This window comes from Labrus mixtus, chromosome 23 (assembly GCF_963584025.1).
Source record: "Labrus mixtus chromosome 23, fLabMix1.1, whole genome shotgun sequence".
In the NCBI taxonomy this organism is placed as follows: Eukaryota; Metazoa; Chordata; class Actinopteri; order Labriformes; family Labridae; genus Labrus; species Labrus mixtus.
Window position 1 is genome coordinate 7,472,895 of NC_083634.1, and position 22,121 is coordinate 7,495,015.

Sequence of the window (22,121 nt, forward strand, 5' to 3'; positions counted from 1 at the left end):
ACTGAAACATTCACACACACACACACACATCCATGTAGGTGCTGTTTGCTCCAACCTCTCACACACCCTGCACTGGGCAGACGTCGTTTCTTGCAGCACAGAGGGAGAGGAGTTCTGTATCTGTGTTTTATGGCAAGAATCTTGCAGTGCAATAGTCCACTCTCTTTAAGCTCACTCTCAGGTGTGTTGCCGGGAAACAGTCACGCCGTTACACACAGGTGTTCATCGACAGTCTGCTCAAAAGCCTTGCGTGTCCTCCAAACTGTCTGCTTCCACCTCAATGGACACTACGTGGTGACCGGGGATCATTGCCAGTCCCAGGACTCTCGGTTCACCCTGGGAGAATGTGTCTGTGGACATTAAAAAAAAAAAAAAATCACCTCAGTAAGTATTCAGATAACATGGAGGTTGTTGTTGTAAGTAACAAAGCAGACAATATGCATGTTCCAGTTTCAAAAACACTCGTCTCAAGAGGAGGCAAGAAAAGTGAATACGTTTGGAAAATATGCTGAATGGAGTAACTTTTGATTTTAAAAGCTTAAATTGTAATAAGTACACCAAGAGACTACTTCATTTGAATTTTAGATTTCATTTTGAAATAGCCCAACATACCAACCAAAAGTGCTACAAACCATCGGATGCATCTATATCACATCCCGAAAGGAAATGTTAAAATGTTGACCTGGCCAGTGTATTAGGCTGTTTCTAATTTGTATATTTAAAAACACTTATTTACAAAAATAAAACATGCATTGATTGATACAGTGGACAAATAGCTAGTTAAATATAAATATACAAAAAGGTATTAGAGCCACAAAGTTGTAGCATTTTCTAATTGTTTGTAATTCTTTGGTCTTGACTCACCTGTAGATTTAAGAAATTCCTGTGCAGATCCCAGGATGACGTTGCAGTCTCTGTCTGTGCAGAGGAAGAGCCCGACCAGAGTCCGTCCATCCGTCATGCGGATCCTCATGTTCTTGTTTAGGAGCCCGTCCAGTTTCAGCCGAGCCTGGGACGACGAGGACACTTCAGACTGCCCCTTAGCGTGGACAGGAGGGTAACAGAATCCAGGGCCAATAAATAAATAAATAAATAAATAAATGAATAAATAAATAGCAGAACAATCGAGACACTTCAAAATGTACATTTTCAAAACAGACAAAAAAAAGTTTCACGTCTGTTTTATAAAACAGGTGTGTAGGAGAGGAACGTGTCGGGACATCTTAAACAGGAAGTGGTTACAGGCCTGCAACCAATCATGTTGTGATCTGAATCGGTATAAACAACAAACATGAGAGAACACATAAACAAGTTACCTAGCGCCTAAGAGGGAAATTAAAGACATTTTAGAATTCATGATTTTTATTAAATGAGAATTAGAATCAGCGTAATTGGCCAGGCACGTTCACAAGGAATTTCACTCTGATAATTGGGCCAAAAAAAACCACAAAAAAAACCACTTAAATTGTCAACAGAAAACAGAGACGTGACAATAGATCAAACGTCCTGAACAGTAAAGCAGTAAAAACCCTTTTGTCCACACTAAGAAGAAGTCAAACAGTGTAGTTATGGTTGATCATCAGTGGGTGAAACAAAACTACATCACCTTCCTCTGGACTTCAGGAAAAACAAATCGTACAGAATAGAGACAACAATCAGGTCTCTTGATTACACTGTCTCTCTTCTGTTTACATTACTTATCATACCAAGTCACTTTAATCACTTTATCTTGTCATTCTCTGCAAATACTGTCTTAATTCCCCCCAGTTAACTTCATCATTCATTTTATACTTGTATATACCCCCTGTTTTTATTTTTATTTTTCTTATTTATTCTGTTTAATGTGGATTTTTGAGCTTTCTTGTCTGTGCTGCTGTAATACCTGAATTTCCTCTCTGGAGATCAATAAAGTATTATCAATAAAGTATTATCTATCCTATCCTATGTGCATACTTCATATGTAGGCTAACACTGTCTGCAGCTGGGTAGAGAACAAATAAACATGCAGCAAAGGAAACATTGAAACTAAAACAAGATGTAACCATCACATATTAAACAAAAAGAGGTCACTCTTAATCACTATAGAAACTATAGCCTGTTTTTAATCTTTTTAGAGTTAAGATAAACGTTTTTACAGCAGTATTGATTGTCTCGATATATTAATATTTAAGTATAGGAAAAAGGTACATTATATGTTTCATTAGTCAACCTGACAAATCACTTGTTTCAGAGTATTCGTTAGCTACAGGCTAAAGACAACATCATGTTAGAATAATGTATTTTATATTAATACGACAAAGCACTTGCTACATAATACGGCACGCCAAATAACATGTAAACCCATATAAAGATTAATAATGAGATATAAAGTGCACATACATGAGTAGAAGGACCATTTTCCTCAATCATTGATGCCATTTCTACGTCTTCTTCTCCAACGTTTGCTTACGGAGCAATTTGACTGACGGACCAGAAACACCGGAAACACACTGCAACACTTTTAAAGGTATATTAGATGTCACCGTGGTGATTTTGATACAGGTCCACTGATCCAATTATCAGGTTAAGCATGACAATTATATAATAAATAAATAATAAAATTATGTAAGCAATTAAATAAGGGATATATTAAAAATGAAAGAAGAGATATAAATGAAGGGAAATTAAAGTTCGTTAATGAAGAATTATTTCATTATTTTCATAAAAGTTGTTTCAGCCTGCTGAAAACTGTATTTTATAGAAGGTATGACATCATAGGTCTTTAGAAATAGCCGAAAAAGTGTGTGTTTGTGTTTGTGCCCCTCAAGAATGATGCTTTTTATTTCTTATAAATTAATCAAAATGGATAGATTGTGTAATTTCATCTTTGGAAAAGTGTAGGCTACCTACAGATGTATTAATGTAAACACTATAAAAGAAAACACACAACTAAAGTTCCTTCATAAACATGATTTGGTTGTGTTACCCAACAAGGTGGGTTTAAATCTAGACTTGATCAGAAAGTATACATAGCTCATATATTGTAGTTTTTGTGTCTCCTATGTTGTCATTTTGATGCAAACTGAATTGAGACGCAACCACACACCATGATTTGTATGTTACTCTTTTATCAAGAGTAAAAAAATAAAAACATTTCGTCCCTGGGTGGGCTCGAACCACCAACCTTTCGGTTAACAGCCGAACGCGCTATCCGATTGCGCCACAGAGACGGTGATATCATACTGTTAGCGTTGTCACGATTTTAACATGAACTTTGGAAGAAACTTTACTCAAGGATCTTTTTTATTTATTTCAGCATTCATAGGCAATCAAAAATAATCAAAGAATAATTACAAACGAAACTGCAGTTGTATCAAAGGCCTACACCTCAATTGTAGCCTATAGCCTAAAAGTAGCCATCACAACATTTTACTTCTTAGCAAGCTTAACAGATAGATAAGGACAATAAACCAATTGCCCTACAATCATATTCCTTAAATCCAGAATAGTCAACTCACATTTAGAGTTGTCACATCTGCATAAGGCTTCTCTTAGCCTGTACTTGTCATGCTGAGCCCACTGACCCTTCCTCCCTCATCACACACAGTCCATGCACTGCAGTCCTATTCCTCTCCTTGTATATATTACTTTTTCTACCTGTACTATCCATACACTTTCTACATGAACATGCATATAGGTTTCACTTTTGACCATACAAATCATGTTTTTCCAATGAAGATAACATGTTTCTTACCCTTGCAATATTTACATTTCTGCAATATATATTTATATTATTTACTTGTTGTACAATTGAATAATGACAATAATGGCTTTCTATTTCAATTTCACCCTTTAAATGGGCTCATATAAGAATAATTCAGTAGTGCTGAAGTGCTGTTTACATCTTTGTGTTTTCTAATTTGTCATTGTGTTTTTTTTAATTTGCTGTTGTGTTTTGTTATTTGAAGTAGTATATTTGCACTTCGGGGCCACTCTAAAGTATGTGTTTATGGTTACCTTTTTTGTGATGTGTAAAGCTAACTCTGAACTTTGGATCTCCTGCTGCAGGAAAATGATTTCAGCCTCATCTTCTCTCTAGGCTGTCTGGGATTCAGACAGCTCGGCTCTGAATGCAACACAGGCGACAGTGTCTCCTCTCTATGTCACACTGTATAAAATCTGGGTTAGCTGGAGCGCAGCACCCAGGGGAGGCGCTTTTCCCTCTCATCCTCTCATGTCTCCCTGCCAAATGGACGCTGAGGGGGTGTGAGTAAGGGGGGGGGGGGGGGGGGGTAGTCACAGTAGTCACAGTAGTGCAGTGTGTCAGGCCTGAGGCGTACAACACAGAGTCCTGGCTTAGTGAACCCCTGCTTTTCTTTTCTTTTTTTAAAGTCATAAATACAGACATATCATACACATGGAGCTGGCCAGACACACATTTCCTCACACTCTCTCTTGGCCGATGTGTTCCTCTTTGGAACAGGTGCCAAAGAATTCCTCTCCACTTGTTTGATGGCACCAGGGCATCAGACACCTGTTGCAGCAGAGGGGAAAATATTATTGGAATTCTTGTTTACAAAAGATCCAGGTATTGATTTAAAAGCTTCCGCTGACGTGACAGAGAACCAATCATCTGAATGCAAAAAGAGGTAACATCCAAACCGTTTAACCCCATGCCTGACATTGTTTTTTTTTTTTTTAAATAAACACCTTTAAAATCAAAGGTGATCGATTGTTAGTACTATATTTCATTTATATGAAAGAACCCTCCCTCCTTAGATTACTACAAATAAGCGTTACAGAAGCCAAATATATCATTTTAGATTCGTGGTTGAAATAGATTTAGTTTAAATGTATGAAGTACTTAGTTTGAAAGTACTTGCTTTTCTTTTAACTTAGTGGTTCCCAAAGTGGGGTCGGGACCCCCCCGGGGGGTCGCAAGACACTGGGAGGGGGGGTCGCAAGATGCCTTCCAAAAACAGAACAGAAATTTGAAATTAGGCTACTTAAAATTGCATTTTACTCATTGTTGTGAAATAGTCCTGAAATGAAAGTAAAACATTGGACTGTAAAAATTTTTCTTCTTATTTTGTTGAATTATTTTAAAGCCCTGTTGTGTTCTAGTGTTGTTCTAATATCAGTGTTTGGATAGACAACGTTAAAAGCTTTAACCACGTCCAGGGACAGAGTGGTTAAAGTCTTTCACATCGTTATTTTAGGGGTTGCGGGTTGAAGAGTTTGGGAACCCCTGATTTGATTGTGCCATGGTTTGACGACTCATACCTTTGTGTGTTCTTTTTGGAGTAAAACATACTTTCATTGTCATGCTGTGGATTCCAGACACCATGATTTGTATGTTACTCTTTTAGCAAGAGACAAAAAAAAAAAACATATCGTCCCTGGGTGGGCTCGAACCACCAACCTTTCGGTTAACAGCCGAACGCGCTATCCGATTGCGCCACAGAGACGGTGATAGGCGGTGAAGGCGTGGTTTCATTTTTAACCCCCACCCACTTTTAATGGCTTTTTAGGTGGACTGAGTTAATGCGCTCTCTGTGTAGTAATGTGCAGCAGCCCCTCTCTGACATCTCTCCACTGATGCATGTCCACAGGTCCTGTTTGTGCATGTGTGTGTGATTCGGGCCTCTGTGTGTGAGAAGCATGTCTCTCAATAACACAGTGTAAAACCAGAATGTCACTCAGGGATTAATAAAGTATTTAAAAATCCCCAAAAGTCCAACTTGTGATCTAGACATATTTATTATTTAACCAGGTAATTAACCCATTGAGATCAAGATTTCGTTCATCAAGGTTGACCTGACCAAGAGGGCAGCAGCACTTCATAATAAACATTACATGATTAACATTGCAGACACGGCCTTTCTCAGCTGTGACAAACACCTGTTAACCTCTGCAGACACCACTTTTTAGCCTTTTGGTTAAAAACAGCTTCAAACTTTTGATTTTCCTCTCAATGCTGCTTAAAGCTCATGAGGTTGCTGCTACGTTAGGCCTAGGCCTGTATGTTTTTTTTTACTTGCAGGGTCAAGCGTAACCTTTCAGCTCTATGGCAAAAATGATTTAAGACTTGAAGGTTTGTTTTTGTCCATATGCAGGCGATTCAAAGGGTTAACACACTTTAAGTCATAGTGTGAATTAAGAATACAACATTTTTGAATGAGTCATTTTCCTGTTGCACTCTGACTCATATTTAAATATTTTTTTTATTTTTAGGTAAATGATAATTCAATGAATTTACTTTTATCTGAGCATCAATGATCGTGATTTTCTGCAAATAGCTTTTCTTCTGTTAAAATAAAAAACAAACAAACATCCAAATGTGGATCCTTTTTCATACTTTATCTTTATCTGTGCAACTTTCTCCAGTTTGACCCCTATTTCAGCTCTATCCGGTGCTTTGAATGTGAGCTGCAAATCTAAATTATTATTTTTTTTGTCAAAACAGAAAAAGTGCCCACATCAGCCACTGAGGGCTGGGATGGGATCTCGGAACTCCCTGCCATCCTCTCAGCCTGCAGCTTCTGATTTTACAATAAGTGTGCACAAAAAAAAAAAAAAAAAATGCCAGTGCTTGCTTTGAAAATCTCAGTCACAGAGATGAAGTGTGCACTTTGAGCTGTTTGAAGTGCTGCTTTTAAAAGGGGGGGTGTAGTTTTGCTTATTCTGAATTGTTTTCATCCCCACCACAAGTAGTTAATTTTTAAGCAATACAATCTGATGTAAGTCTGGGCATGGCTGCGGCAGATTTTCCCAACCCCCCTCTCTCAATCCCTCCCCAGCACTCACACACACCCGCAAAAACACACACGCACACACACACACACACACACACACACACACACACACACACACACACAGCCCCGCTGCTACAAAATACTTTTTTAATACAACGGTGGGGGCTCCCGAGAATCTAAGGTGGCCATATTTGATAGATTTGTGTCGGGCTCTGCAATGCAGAAAGCGAGAGTTGTGGCGTGTGATCTAAGTGACAGTGACACCGGGCAAGTCTGTCGGATTCGTGACTGATCCGGACTTTGATAGAGAGGCAGGGAGAAGGAGGAGGAGGGGGGGGGGAGACACAGAAAAGAAACAAACAAGTAACAGTGTAACTTACATGCAGCCACACACCCCTTTTTCTTGTAACAATGTGTACGTTTTAAGGAGGGAGGGGGCGCGCAGAGGGAGAAAGAGAGACGGGGAGAGATAGGGAAAGGAGGAGGGGGGTGCGCTCTGAAATAATATAGTCAGCCATTTTTTATGTAAGGGGATTTTTTCTTATTGGGGGGGTTGTTAAAAAATAAATATAAGAGGGCGGCCATCTTTGTAGCTCTGCCTAGTGTAAAATATTTCAAAACGCCCCCCACTTTTTTTCCTGTGCCGATTTGAATATTAAATAAATATCACACATTCGAGCAAGAAACCGCTTCTTTTTTTTTTTTTGCATACAAGGACGGGAGCCAAATGACAGGAATATAATGTCCTCTCCTCTCCGGTCCTGTGAGGAAGACGAGGGCATGGTGGTTAATTCCGAGGGAGGAGATTTTGATGAAGAAGACGACGACGGAGACGGGAACGCAAGCGACATAAACTCGCCGGCGGCGCCTCGGGAAACTGCAACAGCAGCAGCAGCAGCCGCGCCAGGTACAGTAAAGAAAAGCTGGCGGACAGGTCGGGAGCGCGCACACGGGGATAAAAACACTGAAAACGTGCAGAAATGGCTTTTAGAAGTAGCCGCAGTTCGAGCCCCGTGTCTGCTGCTTCTCCACTTCCAGTATGGTACAGTAAAAACCCAGCGAGGAGTCGGGCTGCCTGCGTACCAATTACACTTGGTAGTCGAGATTTTTAAAAACACAGGCAAATTTTTTATCAGCAAACCCCCCCCCCCCCCCCCCTCGCTACATGTCACCGTTATTGTGCCTGTTTATTTTTCTGTAGGTGTCATGAGTTAAAGCTAGCTGCAAAAACACACTTTACAATAAACTGCAAAAAAAAAAAAAAAAAATACACAACTGGCTAAATGTAGTGCTTCTTCTTGTGTTGTTGTTGGGGGGCTCATTCTCTCCCGCTCCACTTCCTCTTTCACCTCCTGCACATCCCAACAAAGTTTACACCAACTTGCCACCGCTTCCCCTTTTTTTTTTGTTTGTTTCCCATCATCAAAAAAAGTTGTCCCTTTTTTTTGACAGCTCCCCGAGTCGTGTCACGGCATGTAAAATGTGCTCGGCGTGCGGGTAATGAGGTCGCCATGAAGGGTATAGGCATAAACATGGACTCCGCTTGGCTGGAGGCTACATTTATTTGATACATATCATGGGGAGGAGATGATGCGTTTTTGCTGCTCAGACATGAAAGCTGGTGTGAAATTGCGGTGAGACAGAAACTTGCCCCCTCGCTACCCTCATTGTCTCCATGACAGGTCAAAATAGGACACTGCTGCTGCTGCTGCTGCATGCTGCTCACTTTCAGGCTGGGAAGGGGGGGGGGGGGTGAACATTTTGCTCCCTTTTAGCTTAGCGTTTTCATTAGCTCAAGTAGGCTACCATTCTTGTGCACAATTCATCTACTTTGCCTCACTCAATGGGACTGTTATTACCGCTGCAGGAGTAGCTTTTGTCTGTAGCGTTGATATTGTCAAAAGGTGATCGACTGGATGTGATTTGGGAAGTTGCTGTGACAGTGTCAGTGAAGGGTGCAGAAAGTAAAGGGATGGTTAACCACATGCAGTGATTGAAGTAAAAAAAAAAAAACCAACTACAGCTGCTACATAATAACTTGAACCAATGTGGTTTGGATGCATGCTGAGGTAGCATTCAAACTTAATTTGAAAGTCACATTGTGTGTGTAATTAGGGAGATAATATAAGATAATTATAAGCAAACGATTGGCTACGCAAGTGTCATTTTCTATATGAATAATACAGGAATCATCCATTGTCTGTAGGCTTTAGTAGCTCCACTCCGGACCTGCCGCCATGCCAGTGCCAGACTGATACATTACAGTCGTGTTTAATACAGAGGAAGACCTTTATAATTAACCCCATGACGACCTCCTGTGGTTGACGGTGTCCCCGCTGTGGGACTGACACAGTGCGGGGGGGGGGGGGGGGGAGAAAAAGTGGTTTCAGTTCAGCGCAGTGCACCGAGTGACGGCCTCTGAATCACCGAGCCCTGCGTGCGTGCCGCTGCCGCCCCCGGCGCGTCTTCGGCGGCAACGGGCTGCACCGATACGCGGGAAGCGGGGTTTATTTTACTGAACGGGGGGGGCTCTGTTGCTGGTGGGTTAGCGCTAAACAACAAAGGCAGGCAGACAATAAAGTCAGAGAAAATGCAGCCTAGCTTACAGGCGGGTTGGTTTCACGGTGGAAACCGCAGCCCCATATTTCAGTTCTACTTTAATGCTCTGCTGCAGCTAGTGTAGTGAAGCAGAGGCTGTGTCTCTTTAATTGTCAAAAAAAGCCAGGTCAGGTAACAGGTTAAATTGTTTTCCTTGTGGTTGTGATATTGCACAGGTACCATTGGGGATAGCTGGCCTGATATTTTCTCCCTACAAGCAGAGATGAAGTGATTTATTCTTGACAAACTTGAGAGTTTACCATGACATAAGATATAAGGTAGAGGCTTAACCCATGATATACATACTTATTATATTTCATTTCTTCCTTCATCAGAAGTTTTGAAAATGCAACTGTAGATTTCTTCATTCTACATTTACATATCAGGATTAAGGGATGTTTCTGAGTAAAAGAAACACATCAGAAAACATTGACTGGTCGCACGTTTAACAACCATGAACCACTTATCTCCATTCTATGGAAAACCAGCTGTCACATATACTCTCACAAACTGTGTCTAATTTAGCTTGTGTCACAATTCAGGAGAGGTCAGAGCCACCGTGGCTATCATGCAGCTTTTGTTGGCTAATTATGCTACAAAGGGGATTAGCAGGGTGTTGGGAAGCGTTTGAGAAGATTATCACTCATCTGATCTTTCTTTCATGATTTCTTCGCCCCCCGTCTCTTCTCTGTTTTTTTTTTCTCTTCCAGAAGAAGAACCAGAGATATCAGACAGAGAGGTCCCAATCCGGAAGAAAGGGCGACCGAAGAAGAAGAAGGACACAAAGAAGAAAGACAAAGAAGGGAAACCAGTGAAAGCGAAAAAACGCAAGAAGATTGTAAGTAAGATTCCTTGGATTATTTGGCATATAAGCATCTTCAGTACTTCAAGTGATCTCTCCCTCTTGTCACATCTCCAGGACAGTGATGTAGAGAGAGACTCAGACAGAGAACGGGACTACGGTGAGAACTCAGACAGCGTAGCGAGCGACTATGGCTCCGGGGAGAAAAAGAAGAAGAAGAAACATAAAGAAAGGAAAGAGAAGAAAACCAAGAAGAAGAAGAAAGACGATGGGGACAGAGACAGCAGTCAGGAGGAGACAACAAAGGTAAAAGCACCTAAGTCATCTTCAATAAGTTCAATATAGTTTCATCTGTTGTCTTCCTGCACTGACTGATGTGTTTTTTCCCCCCGCAGCAACCAATAGAGCAGAAGACCTCGGCTCAGCTGGCGAAGGAGTGGGGTCTAGAGGATGTTGATCATACCTTCACAGAGGAGGACTACAGGGAACTCACCAACTACAAAGCCTTCAGTCAGTTCATGAGGTACAGATGCTGCAAACTGTCCCTACATACACGGTTTGAATTATGTATGTTGCAAGGGTTATGGGCACTTTGATAGAGTTTGAGCCATGTCTTATTCGATCTAACTTTCAGAAACCATCAAAAGTAGAACGTTATTTTATCAATTCAGCTACCTTGGGCTTTATTCTACTTTCAAAGTAGCAGAGTGTGCTGTTAAAACTTGACACACTAGCACACAAGTGTTATTTCACAGTTTCTATTAATGTTTTCGCAGTAACATGCCGATTGATGGCTGGCCATGTATTAGCCTGTCAGAGTTACATCAGTAAGACCATGAGTGCATTTTTTTGGGTACATTTTAGTGTTTTTTTTTTTTTTCATGTTCTGGTTATAATGCGATAAATAATTTTTTAATAACATATAATGCACAAAAAAAAATGATTGCAGTGATTAAGAATTGGTGTTGATTTTTTTATGTTAAATACATTCGATAATGTTCTCAGTTTAAAATTGTTGCACAATCTACAAGGGGTGGGAATCACCAAGACCCTCGACTCACTGTTATTATATACTTTAGTTAAAAAAATGGCTTTATTGTGATTTTAGAAAAAGAGGTAGTTACACACACAACAGGTAGGTGCAGGGCAGTGCAAAAAACAAAACTGAGAAAGAAGATAGGGCCGCTCAATTCTTTATTATGATTTTAAACATTTTGTGATATGATGGGTATTGGGTTAATATTTAATGTAATTTGATTGGCATTCATGAACACGGCATTTGAACAAGGCAACTTGTATAACCAGTATATTGAGTTTCTTCATCATCTGGGATCATTCAAAAGTTAAAGAGGACATATTATGAAAAATCCACTTCTACAGTGTTTTTGAACATATATTTAGGTAACCTGAGTGTCTACAGACCCACAACATGTGAAATAAACCCATCCAGTCCTTTGTTTGTAGTCTGCATAAGTCTTAAAACACAGAGAAATTGCTCTTTTTTAAATGTGCACTCCTTGTGATGTCACAGTGGGATTCTGGTAAAAAAAATCCCCTCCCCTCCCCTGGTATCTCTACACATGGACTCCACCCCCAGCATAGAACAAAACTTTAGCGCAGGTCCACCATTTTTATTCTCGCTACAGAGGACTGATGTCTACGGGGAAAACTCGGGGGGGGGGGGTCATTGTATTTAAAGAGACACACACACCAAAACGGAGCGTTCTGAGAGAGCTGGTTTATACAGGGTCACAAACCTCCTCTGGTGCTTGATTCATGTTATATTTTGACCAAAGCACAGCACAGATGTTTCATTTAAACCACAGAGGACTGTTTGAAAAGGTGGGAAAGGGGGATAATATGTCCTCTTTAACTGATATCAATTGTAATAAAAGCGCAAATTTGATCAAGTTGCAATAATTGAAATGTTTATTTTCAATTATATTTTCAATATTACATCAATAATGAATAATTGCACGCTTGATATACTATATCATTTGGAAAGACAATCCAAAAGGGCAGTTTTCTTTCCAGTTCATAAATCTCCATTACATCCACTCCCTATTGGTTATCACTATTTTCCCTCCAAGATCTGTATCAGTCTAGAAAGTCATATCTGTCAGGCTCTTGTTTCGAGACTTTCCCTCTATCCTTGCAGAACCATTCAACAACATCTTTCCCTGCCTACAGATACACGAGTCTCATACCTGATCTGACTCTGATAACATTAGGTAAACCATAATGTCTGCTGCATGTTGATGTCAGGAAGTAATTGTCCGTTTCTGCTCCGCTGGCAGACAGAGCTTTCCTAATAAACTCTTCTAAGCCATGCTGCAGATGATAAACAAACGTAGCCTTTAACCACAGCATATGAATCTAATTTAAACATCTGCCAAAATCAAATGAAGAAAATTGCTAGATTGCTTAGTTTTGCCTGGATGTTTTTGTCTCTCTAAAACATTTGAACAATCCTTACTTTGTTGTCCCATAGGCCAATGATAGCCAAGAAGAACCCTAAAATCCCCATGTCCAAGATGATGACCATCCTGGGGGCCAAGTGGAGGGAGTTCAGCTCCAACAACCCCTTCAAAGGCAACGCCGCCGCGGTCGCTGCCGCCGCCGCCGCCGCTGCTATCGCTGTCGCTGAGCAGGTCTCTGCGGCGACGGCCTCGCCTGAGCCACCACCACAGCTACCGCCACCGCCAATCAGAAAGGCAAAGACAAAAGAGGGAAAAGGTCAGCTGCCATCTTTAACCTTCCTTTCCCTGTGCCACTTATAAAGTAGCTTACATTGAAAACTGTCCCCGGACCAGGAAGTTTGGCATTATTAAGGTACATGAAGAAAAAAACAATCATCTGTACAGATTCTGATGGTTTGTGAACAGCTTTTGGTTGTTGTTTACAAGCTCATTTACTAACTGCAACCCAAAATTCCTTAAAGTTGTGACTTTTTGTTTATGAAAATGAAAAAGAAAACTTCATGATTTGAAAGTTTTTTCATTCATTTGGAAAATGATCTGCCCTCCTTAAATTTGATACCAGCAACTCCTTTGTTGGACAGGGACAGGGTTTATCATTCTGTCACATCCCTTTTTCATTTTAACAACAATAGACACTTTCTATTAAAGGTGGCATGTTTTACCTTTCATGCTTAATGTAGGATTTCAGCAATTCACAGGTACAGGGTCTCCTTTGTCTTATCTTACACTTCCTAATGCTCCAAACATTTTGAATGGGTGACACGCTGGGGCTGCAGGAAGGTCAGTTTATCACCTGGACTCTTTTACCACGGAGACATGCTGTTGTGATAAGTGCAGAATGTGGTTAGATATTGTCTTGCAAGGCCTTCCCTGAAAATGGAGTTGTCTATATTTGGCAGGATATGTTGTCTCCAAAACCTGTACATATGGTTCAGCATAAATGGTGCCCTCACAATGTTAAGGTTACCCATGCCATGTGCATTAATGCATCCCCAGTATCATCAAGGATGCTGGCTTTTGAACTGTGCGCTGATAACAAGCCAGAGGGTTAATAAGCTGTGCCATCTAATCAGTGCATCCGCTCCCAGTACTTCATTTTTTAATTTGAGGTCACATTGGAGGCTTTTCTGAGACTGCTATCTGGATAACTTTGGTCACAAAATTCTTATTTACTGTCCTTTTTTCAAAATCTTATGTTAAACATTGCACACAATTTCATCTGTGTAGGCCCTGGCTATAAGAAGCGTAGTAAAAGTCCTCGAGTTCCAGACAAGAAGAAGGCTTTGGCTGTAGCAAAGGCTAAAAAGATGGCACCCATTAGGATCAAACTGTCGCCTATTGGTGCCAAGAGGAAGAAAAGTTGCTCAGTGAGTTCAAATCTTCTGCAATCTTTTTTCTTATTTTTCCAGTTTCTGTTAATTGTTTACCCTTTTTTCCTTGTTTGGCTGACTTCCTCTCCGCTGCCTTGCACTAGAGCGAGGACATGGACGAAGACGAGTCGGAGCAGGAGGACTCTAGCGTTCACAGCTCCTCGGTTCGCTCCGACAGCTCCGGCAGGGTCAAGAAGAACAAACGAGGGCGGCCAGCAAAGAAGAAGAAGAAAAGTAAGCACAGTTCATCACTTCGAGACTCTTGTGTCAAGTATACTTAACAACTTTCCAGTCATATTTAAGACGTCTCTGTCTACCCCAGATGTCTCGCTGCCTCCAGTCCCAGGTGAGGAGGAGGGCGACGGCTACGAGACGGATCATCAGGACTACTGTGAGGTGTGTCAGCAGGGCGGAGAGATCATTCTGTGTGACACTTGTCCTCGAGCTTACCACCTTGTCTGCCTGGAGCCCGAGCTGGACAAAGCCCCTGAGGGCAAGTGGAGCTGCCCGCACTGTGTGAGTACCACCTGCTCCTGCTTTCTATGTTTGACCTTATTTGCATATTTATTTGTACCTGCTTGAGTGAAACAGGAGTGCAAAAGTGGTTTGTTTATACTTGCTCGAAGTAGCACATGAATTGTAGCTTCCTCACAAATCTCAGCATACATAAAAACAGCATAAAGATGGATACCTGAAGGGGAGCTGTGGATGTAGATCTTTCATTTTATGTTTCCATGACACGTTGCTTTGTCTTTATGCTGAAACTAGTCTAGATTAATCAGCTGTATCCGCACTTCCAGGAAACATTTATTGCATTTCCTACTTTGTTCTGATGGTGTAAAGTTGTATTTGTTATACTTGAAGTATGAGCCAGACAGTCCTGGGTTCTTGTTTTCCCTTTAATTAATATAAGTGAACTTAATGTGCCCTTCCCAGATGTTTGGATGTTTCTCTATTTTATTTACCTGTTCAAGCAAAATGCTAACACAGAGGAACAAGATTAAAAGACGTGTTGTAGTTCAGACCTTACAGTACAGAAAGTGATGATTCATAGATGTAGTTGTTCTATGGGCTGCAGTATTTTCTGCTGTTGCTTGAGATCATGGTGATATCATTTGTATTAAGGTCTGCGTTAGTAAACAAACATGAACCTTTACATTTAAAAAAAAAGAGCAGTAGCTCATAAAAATGTTCTCTTGTCACATATTTTACCTTTATCCAAAAACTGCAAAATCTGCAATATGATTGTGTAGCTCTACTAACTTAACATACACAAGCATGTGATAAGACCAACTGTTACAAGCAACAGTCACTTGTGAAGAAAGGGACAGCCGACATTAACGATCTGTTAGGAAGTGATGATGGCATATAGCATTTGAAACTGAACCAAAAGCTAGATCTGTTGCCTCCAACCTCATTTCCATTTAAGAAAATAAAAGTGTCTGAGAGCTACTTGCTACATATCACTTACATTTAATCTCACAACATATAAAAAATGAATTAATCTTGTGGCTTACTTATTGTTCCCACGTGTTTATACCCAAAGCTTACAAAGCGTAAAGACACATTCTGTGCCTCTGTGTTAACACCAAACTGTACATCAGTGATAGCAAACATTTCAGTTTTACTTTTATGGTCCCTGAATAACTTATTCTTGTTTCCTTTAAAATCACAGCACCAGTAAAAGGTTAACCTCATTGAATAGAGATTGCTGTTTTTCAAGCGTTGCTTCACCTTTTCAGCTCATAGTGTTTCAAGTCAGTCCTGTGCAACAGTGGACTTCCGAGTTCCAACTCAGCACTGCTTATTCTGCTGACTAAAACGCTGATACTGCAGATGAGGCACAAACACTTACAGAACATTTCAATGTGTGAAAAACGTTGCTTTCCCACTCCAGAGGAAATAGCATGTTTGTAGTTTTCGTCTTGCTCTCGTTGTGGCATCCTAACACCGTGTCCTAACAGCGCGCAGGCGTTGGATATCACGCATGATTGCACACTCGCTGTCCACACTGCATCCGTTTAATATTTCAGTCTTTGCTCTGTGAATTTCAGTTTCCCCCTTGCAGACATGATGACCTCTAGTGCTTTTGTGTTGAAGGTGGACAAACGGAAGTGTGGTGCTTTGTATTGAGGAGCTGTTGACACAAATCACAACACTCAAAAACTCGTCAATAAACAGCTATGTTGAACTGATAAATAAAAAAGTTCAACAGTTCAGTCACGGATGTGTCTGTTATTAATGCACTGTTATCTCTCCTTTGTAAAATAAGCTAATGTGTTCTGTTGAGAGAAAAGAGAGTGACAGTGCCTTATAGAGCCCCCACCTTCCGTGTTAATCGTCCGTCTACTCAAGCCACAGAGAGGAAAATAGAAACAGGGCGTCGAGGTAGAAATGGCGCGCCACTTCGCACTACTACAATAGAATCAAGCTGATTTTGACGCTGACGCTAGCTTGTGTCGCATACTGAGAGTTGTCTGTAAATATGGCTTAAAGAGGACATATTATCCCGCTTCTCCACCTTTTCAAACAGTCCCCTGTGGTCTAAATGAAACATCTGTGCTGTGCTTTGGTCAAAATATAACATGAATCAAGCACCAGAGGAGGTTTGTGACCCTGTAGAAACCAGCTCTCTCAGAACGCTCCGTTTTGGTGTGTGTGTCTCTTTAAATGAAATGGACCCCCCCCCCCCCCCCCCTGAGTTTTCCCCGTAGACATCACTCCTCTGCAGAGAGAATAAAAATGGCAGACCTGTGCAAAAGTTTTGTTCTAGGCTGAGGGTGGAGTCCATGGGTGGAGATACCAGAGGAGGGGATTTTTTTAAACCAGAATCCCACTGTGACATCACAAGGAGTGCACATTTTCCTCTGTGTTGTAAGACTTATGCACACCACAAACAAAGGACTGGATGGGTTTATTTCACATTTTGTGGTTAGGTAGACACTCAGGTTACCCAAATATATGTTCAAAAACACTGTACAAGTGGATTTTTTTTATAATATGTCCCCTTTAACAGGCTTGTTAAAGGTACCATGAATTTAAAATACATTATCCAGGTTTTAATCCAGCATTGCAGTGTTAATTTTGCATTTATCCGCCGTAATCTGAAAAATATATTTCAAAAAAAGTGTTTTACATTTTGATTTTGATATCAAAATAACTTCACATTTTCTTCCTGTGAAACTTTTTCAAATGTCTGATGAACTCAAGGGCATTTACTAATTATTTACAACCAATTAAATTGCTTTGTTGAAGCTGATGATCCAATCAAATTCATCCCAACGTTATGTCCCGCCTTCTGTCTTGTGATTGGTTCAATCTCTTTTCAGTTTCAATACAACAGGACAGTTAGACACAAAGTCAACCTTTGCTGGACTAGTTTTGCATTAATCAGGTCGTTACCTTCAGATAAAATACATTCCTTCCTTGAGGGCATCTTTGGGTTGATATGATGAAGGTGAAAGTGCCAGCGTTTGAAGTTCCAACCTCAAATTGATGTTGCTAGTCCAGGAATCGAAAAAGCGTCTCCTCCTCAGCATTCAGACTTTTGCTCAATCAGCCGTCCATGTTTCTTTTCCCAGGAAAAGGAGGGAATCCAGTGGGAAGCGAAAGACGAGGACTTTGAGGATTACGAGGAGGACAGCGAGGACCGAGTGATATCAGAGGTCTGTGCGGGGCTCCCTAGCGGTGCAGGGGCCGAGGAGGAGGATGACGACCACATGGAGTTCTGTCGGGTGTGTAAAGACGGAGGAGAACTACTGTGCTGCGACACCTGTACCTCCTCTTATCACATCCACTGTCTGAACCCGCCGCTGCCGGAGATCCCCAACGGAGAGTGGCTGTGTCCACGATGCACGGTGAGACGCTTTAGTTCTTTACTTCAGGGTTGTTTTTGACGGATTCTAGACTCCTTGTCATCTCATCCAAATTGATCTTTAGTACTCAACAATTTTGTATTTACTTGTTTTTCTTCCAAAATGTGCACGTCATCTTATTCTTAGACAAGATATGAGTAATAAATGAGTATGTGTATTTCCCTTTTAGTGCCCGCCAATCAAAGGTCGGGTCCAGAAAATCCTCCACTGGCGATGGGGCGAGCCTCCGCCTCCCATTCCTGTCCCCCCCGCCCCTGACGCCCCACCCGACGCTCCTCTGCCGCCTCCAATGAAGGGCCGGGCCGAGAGGGAGTTCTTCGTCAAGTTAGCCGCGCAGTCGTTCTGGCACTGCACCTGGATCACCGAGCTGCAGGTAAGAATACATCATCGCCAATGCTCCAAAATGATGCTAGAGTTCAGTGCGTTTTTTGAGCACTATAAACTCTTCAGCTGTTTGTACGGGGGATACATACAACATAATGTGCAATCAGTACATTATTCATCAGTCTTGCATCACTTTTGGACACCAAATTTGTCTTGTGGTTTAGTTGTAGTTCAGCAAAATGAAAGAGTATCTCATGTTATTCATCACAATTCAGAGTCCTGTCGAAGCTACCAAGACGGTCTAGTGCAAGCAATGTTAGTATTACAAATCATGTTTCCACCTACTTGCTGTGTTGAAGAATTTCTCTGTACAAATATATGTGTCTTTTAATTGATTTAAATGAATAAAAAATCATTCTCTATTTTAAATGTTCCATACTGAGCTCACACAAAGAGACACAAGGTTATACTTTTACATTTAGAAACATTGGAAATAACATCTACTTGAATTGTATGAATGAACTGTAACGAGCTTCTGTTGTTGCCCTTGTGTTCTATTATTATTTTCTGTCTTTAGATATATACATGGATACTTAAATGAAGCTGCTTTTGTTTTGTTTTTCGTTTAGGAGTCATTTTGGAAAAGGTTGGCAGCTGAAACTGAAGCATTCTAAATAATCTCTAGCTAATGTTAAGGACTTCCTCTCTCTCCTTCCCCAGCTGGAGATCTTCCACTCTGTGATGTACAGAAACTACCAGAGGAAGACGGACATGGACGAGCCGCCCAGCCTGGACTACGGCTCGGGCGCAGAGGATGAGAACGGAGTGGGGAAGAGCGAGAAGAGGAGGGCCAAGGACCCCCAATACGCCATCATGGAGGACAAGTACTACAGATACGGCATCAAGCCGGAGTGGATGATGATCCACCGCATCATAAACCACAGGTAGAGGGGTCTGCCTTTGTAAAAAAGCGTATTAATACTGAGAAATAGAAAGTAATACATCATTTGTCAGACAGCAGGATTCTGTTTGTTGGTTAGGAAAGGGTTTAGAAATAAGATGCTACATTTCACACATGATACAAGCACTGTATGACGCCTCTTTATCAGTGTGGATAAGAAGGGAACGTACCATTACCTGGTTAAATGGAGAGACCTGACATACGACCAGTGCACCTGGGAGAGAGATGACCTGGAAATCCCTGACTTTGGGATTTATAAGGGCAACTACTGGAGACACAGGTAGGACAAGTTGGGAACAAATGTCACCATTACTGACAGAACAAAAAGTCTTTCTGGCGTTTTGTTGATTAATGTATTGACTCGTGTGTGATCATAGAGACACGATAATGAAGGAGGATCCGGACAAACCGAGGAAGATGAGGAGCAGGAACCAGGAGGAGGGAGAGGAGGAGGAGTCTCCGGCCTCACCAGTCACTGATGTGAGTTTACCTTTTTCTTCAGTTTGACTTCTCTTCAGCTGGGTTTGTTATAGAAATAAAAAAAACTCATGAGTCAGAGTTTAAACTTTAAACTCTTTAGATTGAACTTTTACACACAGTCTGTCTCTGTCAAAGCTGATCGTCACCTTCTTAAAGTTGTAGCTACAGCTTTAGTTTCAGCATCGTGAAGTCAGATTTATATCTGCTTCCTTTCTGACTTGTGTTTTATTTGCTTTTCATCATGAGGTTAAACCACATAAACCAGGAATACAGACTGTGGTGTCAATTTACATTAAACAATTAAGCCTCTTATTAAATAGTCAATACAATACAGACGTTGTCAATCTACTTTTTCCATTTCCCATAGCATGAAGATTGTTGTAGCCTTAAGTTGTGTGTAAAGTTCTCCATATCATGTAGTTCTCTTTTTTTTATTTTGGTGTGATGAAAAATCTAACGATATTACTAGAGCAGAATTCCCTCCACATTCTAGAGCTTGTATTTCTATGCTGTGTCCTACACATATCGTACCACTCTTCTTTGGGTTTTCTCTCTTCCTTTTCCCATTTATCTCTAATGTAGAGTTGAAGTTGTTTGATTTCTCATCATATTTTGGTACATAACAGAAATTACTCTTGACTAGGCCTCTGTGTTGCGGTCAATCTGTTTAATTCACACGGGGAATCCGGCCTGATGTATTTCTTAATACACTTAACTGAGTCTTGAACCCAAATTCCTCCAAGCAGAGGTTTTCAGCATCTAGCTCAGGGTCATTCAATTAGAATTAGCAATTCTAATTGAATTCTCAAGCAAAGGTCCTGATAAAGAAAGTTTGATTCAACGGTATCTCAACGTTTTTTATTTTCATTTTGTTTTTTTATTTGAGAAAAGCATTCTCTTCACATTCACAATTTCACGTAATAGCGTAATAATTTCAAGACTCCTCTCTCAAACTTTCAAACATTGGAGCATGTTTTTTAGCAGAACGAGATGGGTTTGAGGATTGCAGTATATTTAACAATTTAGCTCTTCCAAAGATTTTTCCATGAACCAAAATTATTTACAAAAGAACACAGGAAGCCTTCAGCTTGGAGGGGTAGAGAAGGAAAATAAGAAAATGAAATACAGAGCATAACGGATGAAAAGTAAATGATGGAACTATCACCCGTGTACTCTAATAAGTCAAATAAAATCTTGTCTTATAGGTTTGACATGTTCAGTCCATTTGGTCCATATTCTGTAGAATCTGTCCTTTTGGACTTTGAGGGAAAATGAAAGCCTTTCCATAAAATATATTTCATATTATTTTGTTTATCTCAATGTCTTTTAGAAAATGGAGGGCACTTTGATAATAAAGTGAAAGATAAAATAACAATCTGCTCAATACATACAGACAACTTTGAAAAAAGGAATATCAAATAAAAAAGGCTTTTATTTTGAAAAAAATGAATTAAAGGTGTAGTTTGATTTACCTTTTCTTCTTTTTAGTAACCAAACAGATTTTTTGATTTAAAAAAAAAGGAAGAGCATATAGACCTGCTTCTGTCCATCTTATAATTTCACACTTCATCTTAAGGGAGAGAAATAAGATGACAACTCCCAAAGTCAGTAAATAGATTTTTACGTTGACCCAAAACCAACTTGAAGGGAACATTGTTGGCACGTTGTTGGTCGGTGAATGATTGTGTCAGGATTCTGGTGGATCAATCTTATTGGGCTCCTAGTTCATTTATTTTGTGTCCACAGATCGGATTTGAGTTTGTACGATTGCTGAAAACACGTCATGTACTTTGTCTCATACTGATGTGTGACACTGCTGCATTTAATGATCGTTAGCTGTTAAATATGAGAATTCTGGCATAAAGGTTTCAAATCTTACATGTGATAAAATGTATTCTTAACTTTTAGTCACATTGGCCTGTAGTTTTCACATCATTACTGTGATGATGGCCTCTTTCCATGAGGGGCGTTGGCTTCCTTTTTTTTAATGTTTGATTAAATGATGCCAGTAACACTGGGTTTAGTTCCTTTCTTAAAATGTTGTACCTTTCAGACGAAAAGCCATCACTTCCTGGGGCCTTGTTTTCAAATGTTGTCTTAATAGAAATCAGATGTGCCACCCTTCTTTTGCTGCCTTTTCTAAATGAGCTGAAGAAGGTATTTCTAACCCCATAGTCTTTACTTTTTCATGTTCCTGTTGTGATAGGTGAGTCTCCTGCTAGCAAATGATCTGTGCTTTCTCTTTTTAAAATGTATTTAAGACTTTGGCCCCTTTTTTTGGTGCTATTATTAGAGGGTCAAGTTGAATTATTTCCATTGTTTTGAGTGTTTCTTTGTTTTTCTGACACCGATAACAACACTAATTGTCAAAGCTAATAAAACAAGAACAAGCACAAACACACTTTCTTCCAATAGCATAGGGGTCAAACTCTTGGCCCCAAATTCCTGTTGGGTTGCAAGTAGAAAGTCCTCCTGCTTAGGAAGGGCCCCTTACTCG

General features: G+C 40.5%; 3 protein-coding genes and 2 non-coding genes across 9 annotated transcripts in view; 1 reads left to right on the top strand and 4 right to left on the bottom strand.

The window, feature by feature from the left end:
- tm4sf5 (transmembrane 4 L six family member 5) overlaps window positions 1-22,121 on the bottom strand; it is a 394,180-nt gene that overhangs the window by 41,080 nt on the left and 330,979 nt on the right. The window lies entirely within an intron of this gene.
- naa38 (N-alpha-acetyltransferase 38, NatC auxiliary subunit) lies at window positions 139-2,488 on the bottom strand. Of its 2 annotated transcripts, none has more exons than XM_061031520.1 (3): window positions 2,380-2,488; window positions 865-1,039; window positions 139-350 (listed from the first exon to the last, which is right to left on the bottom strand). In XM_061031520.1, the coding sequence occupies exons 1-3, from the start codon at window positions 2,416-2,418 to the stop codon at window positions 238-240; spliced, it is 327 nt and encodes a 108-aa protein (XP_060887503.1). In that variant the 5' UTR covers window positions 2,419-2,488; the 3' UTR covers window positions 139-237. The 2 variants fall into 2 exon arrangements, with proteins under 2 accessions (XP_060887503.1, XP_060887504.1); XM_061031521.1 differs by having other exon boundaries at window positions 865-1,033; window positions 2,380-2,481.
- Window positions 3,136-3,209, bottom strand: trnan-guu (transfer RNA asparagine (anticodon GUU)). Its single transcript has one exon. It is a non-coding gene; the product is annotated as a tRNA-Asn (tRNA).
- Window positions 5,374-5,447, bottom strand: trnan-guu (transfer RNA asparagine (anticodon GUU)). Its single transcript has one exon. It is a non-coding gene; the product is annotated as a tRNA-Asn (tRNA).
- chd3 (chromodomain helicase DNA binding protein 3) overlaps window positions 7,196-22,121 on the top strand; it is a 47,312-nt gene continuing 32,386 nt past the window's right edge. The window contains exons 1-13 of one of the 4 annotated variants that reach the window (XM_061032088.1): window positions 7,196-7,641; window positions 10,043-10,170; window positions 10,252-10,440; window positions 10,530-10,657; window positions 12,626-12,870; window positions 13,842-13,981; window positions 14,089-14,218; window positions 14,307-14,500; window positions 17,566-17,841; window positions 18,029-18,232; window positions 18,904-19,127; window positions 19,293-19,424; window positions 19,522-19,624. In XM_061032088.1, coding sequence (XP_060888071.1) covers window positions 7,476-7,641; window positions 10,043-10,170; window positions 10,252-10,440; window positions 10,530-10,657; window positions 12,626-12,870; window positions 13,842-13,981; window positions 14,089-14,218; window positions 14,307-14,500; window positions 17,566-17,841; window positions 18,029-18,232; window positions 18,904-19,127; window positions 19,293-19,424; window positions 19,522-19,624 — 2,259 coding nt within the window. In that variant the 5' untranslated portion in view covers window positions 7,196-7,475. The remainder of the gene's footprint in view (window positions 7,642-10,042; window positions 10,171-10,251; window positions 10,441-10,529; window positions 10,658-12,625; window positions 12,871-13,841; window positions 13,982-14,088; window positions 14,219-14,306; window positions 14,501-17,565; window positions 17,842-18,028; window positions 18,233-18,903; window positions 19,128-19,292; window positions 19,425-19,521; window positions 19,625-22,121) is intronic. The other 3 variants (XM_061032086.1, XM_061032087.1, XM_061032090.1) reach the window with 3 other exon arrangements.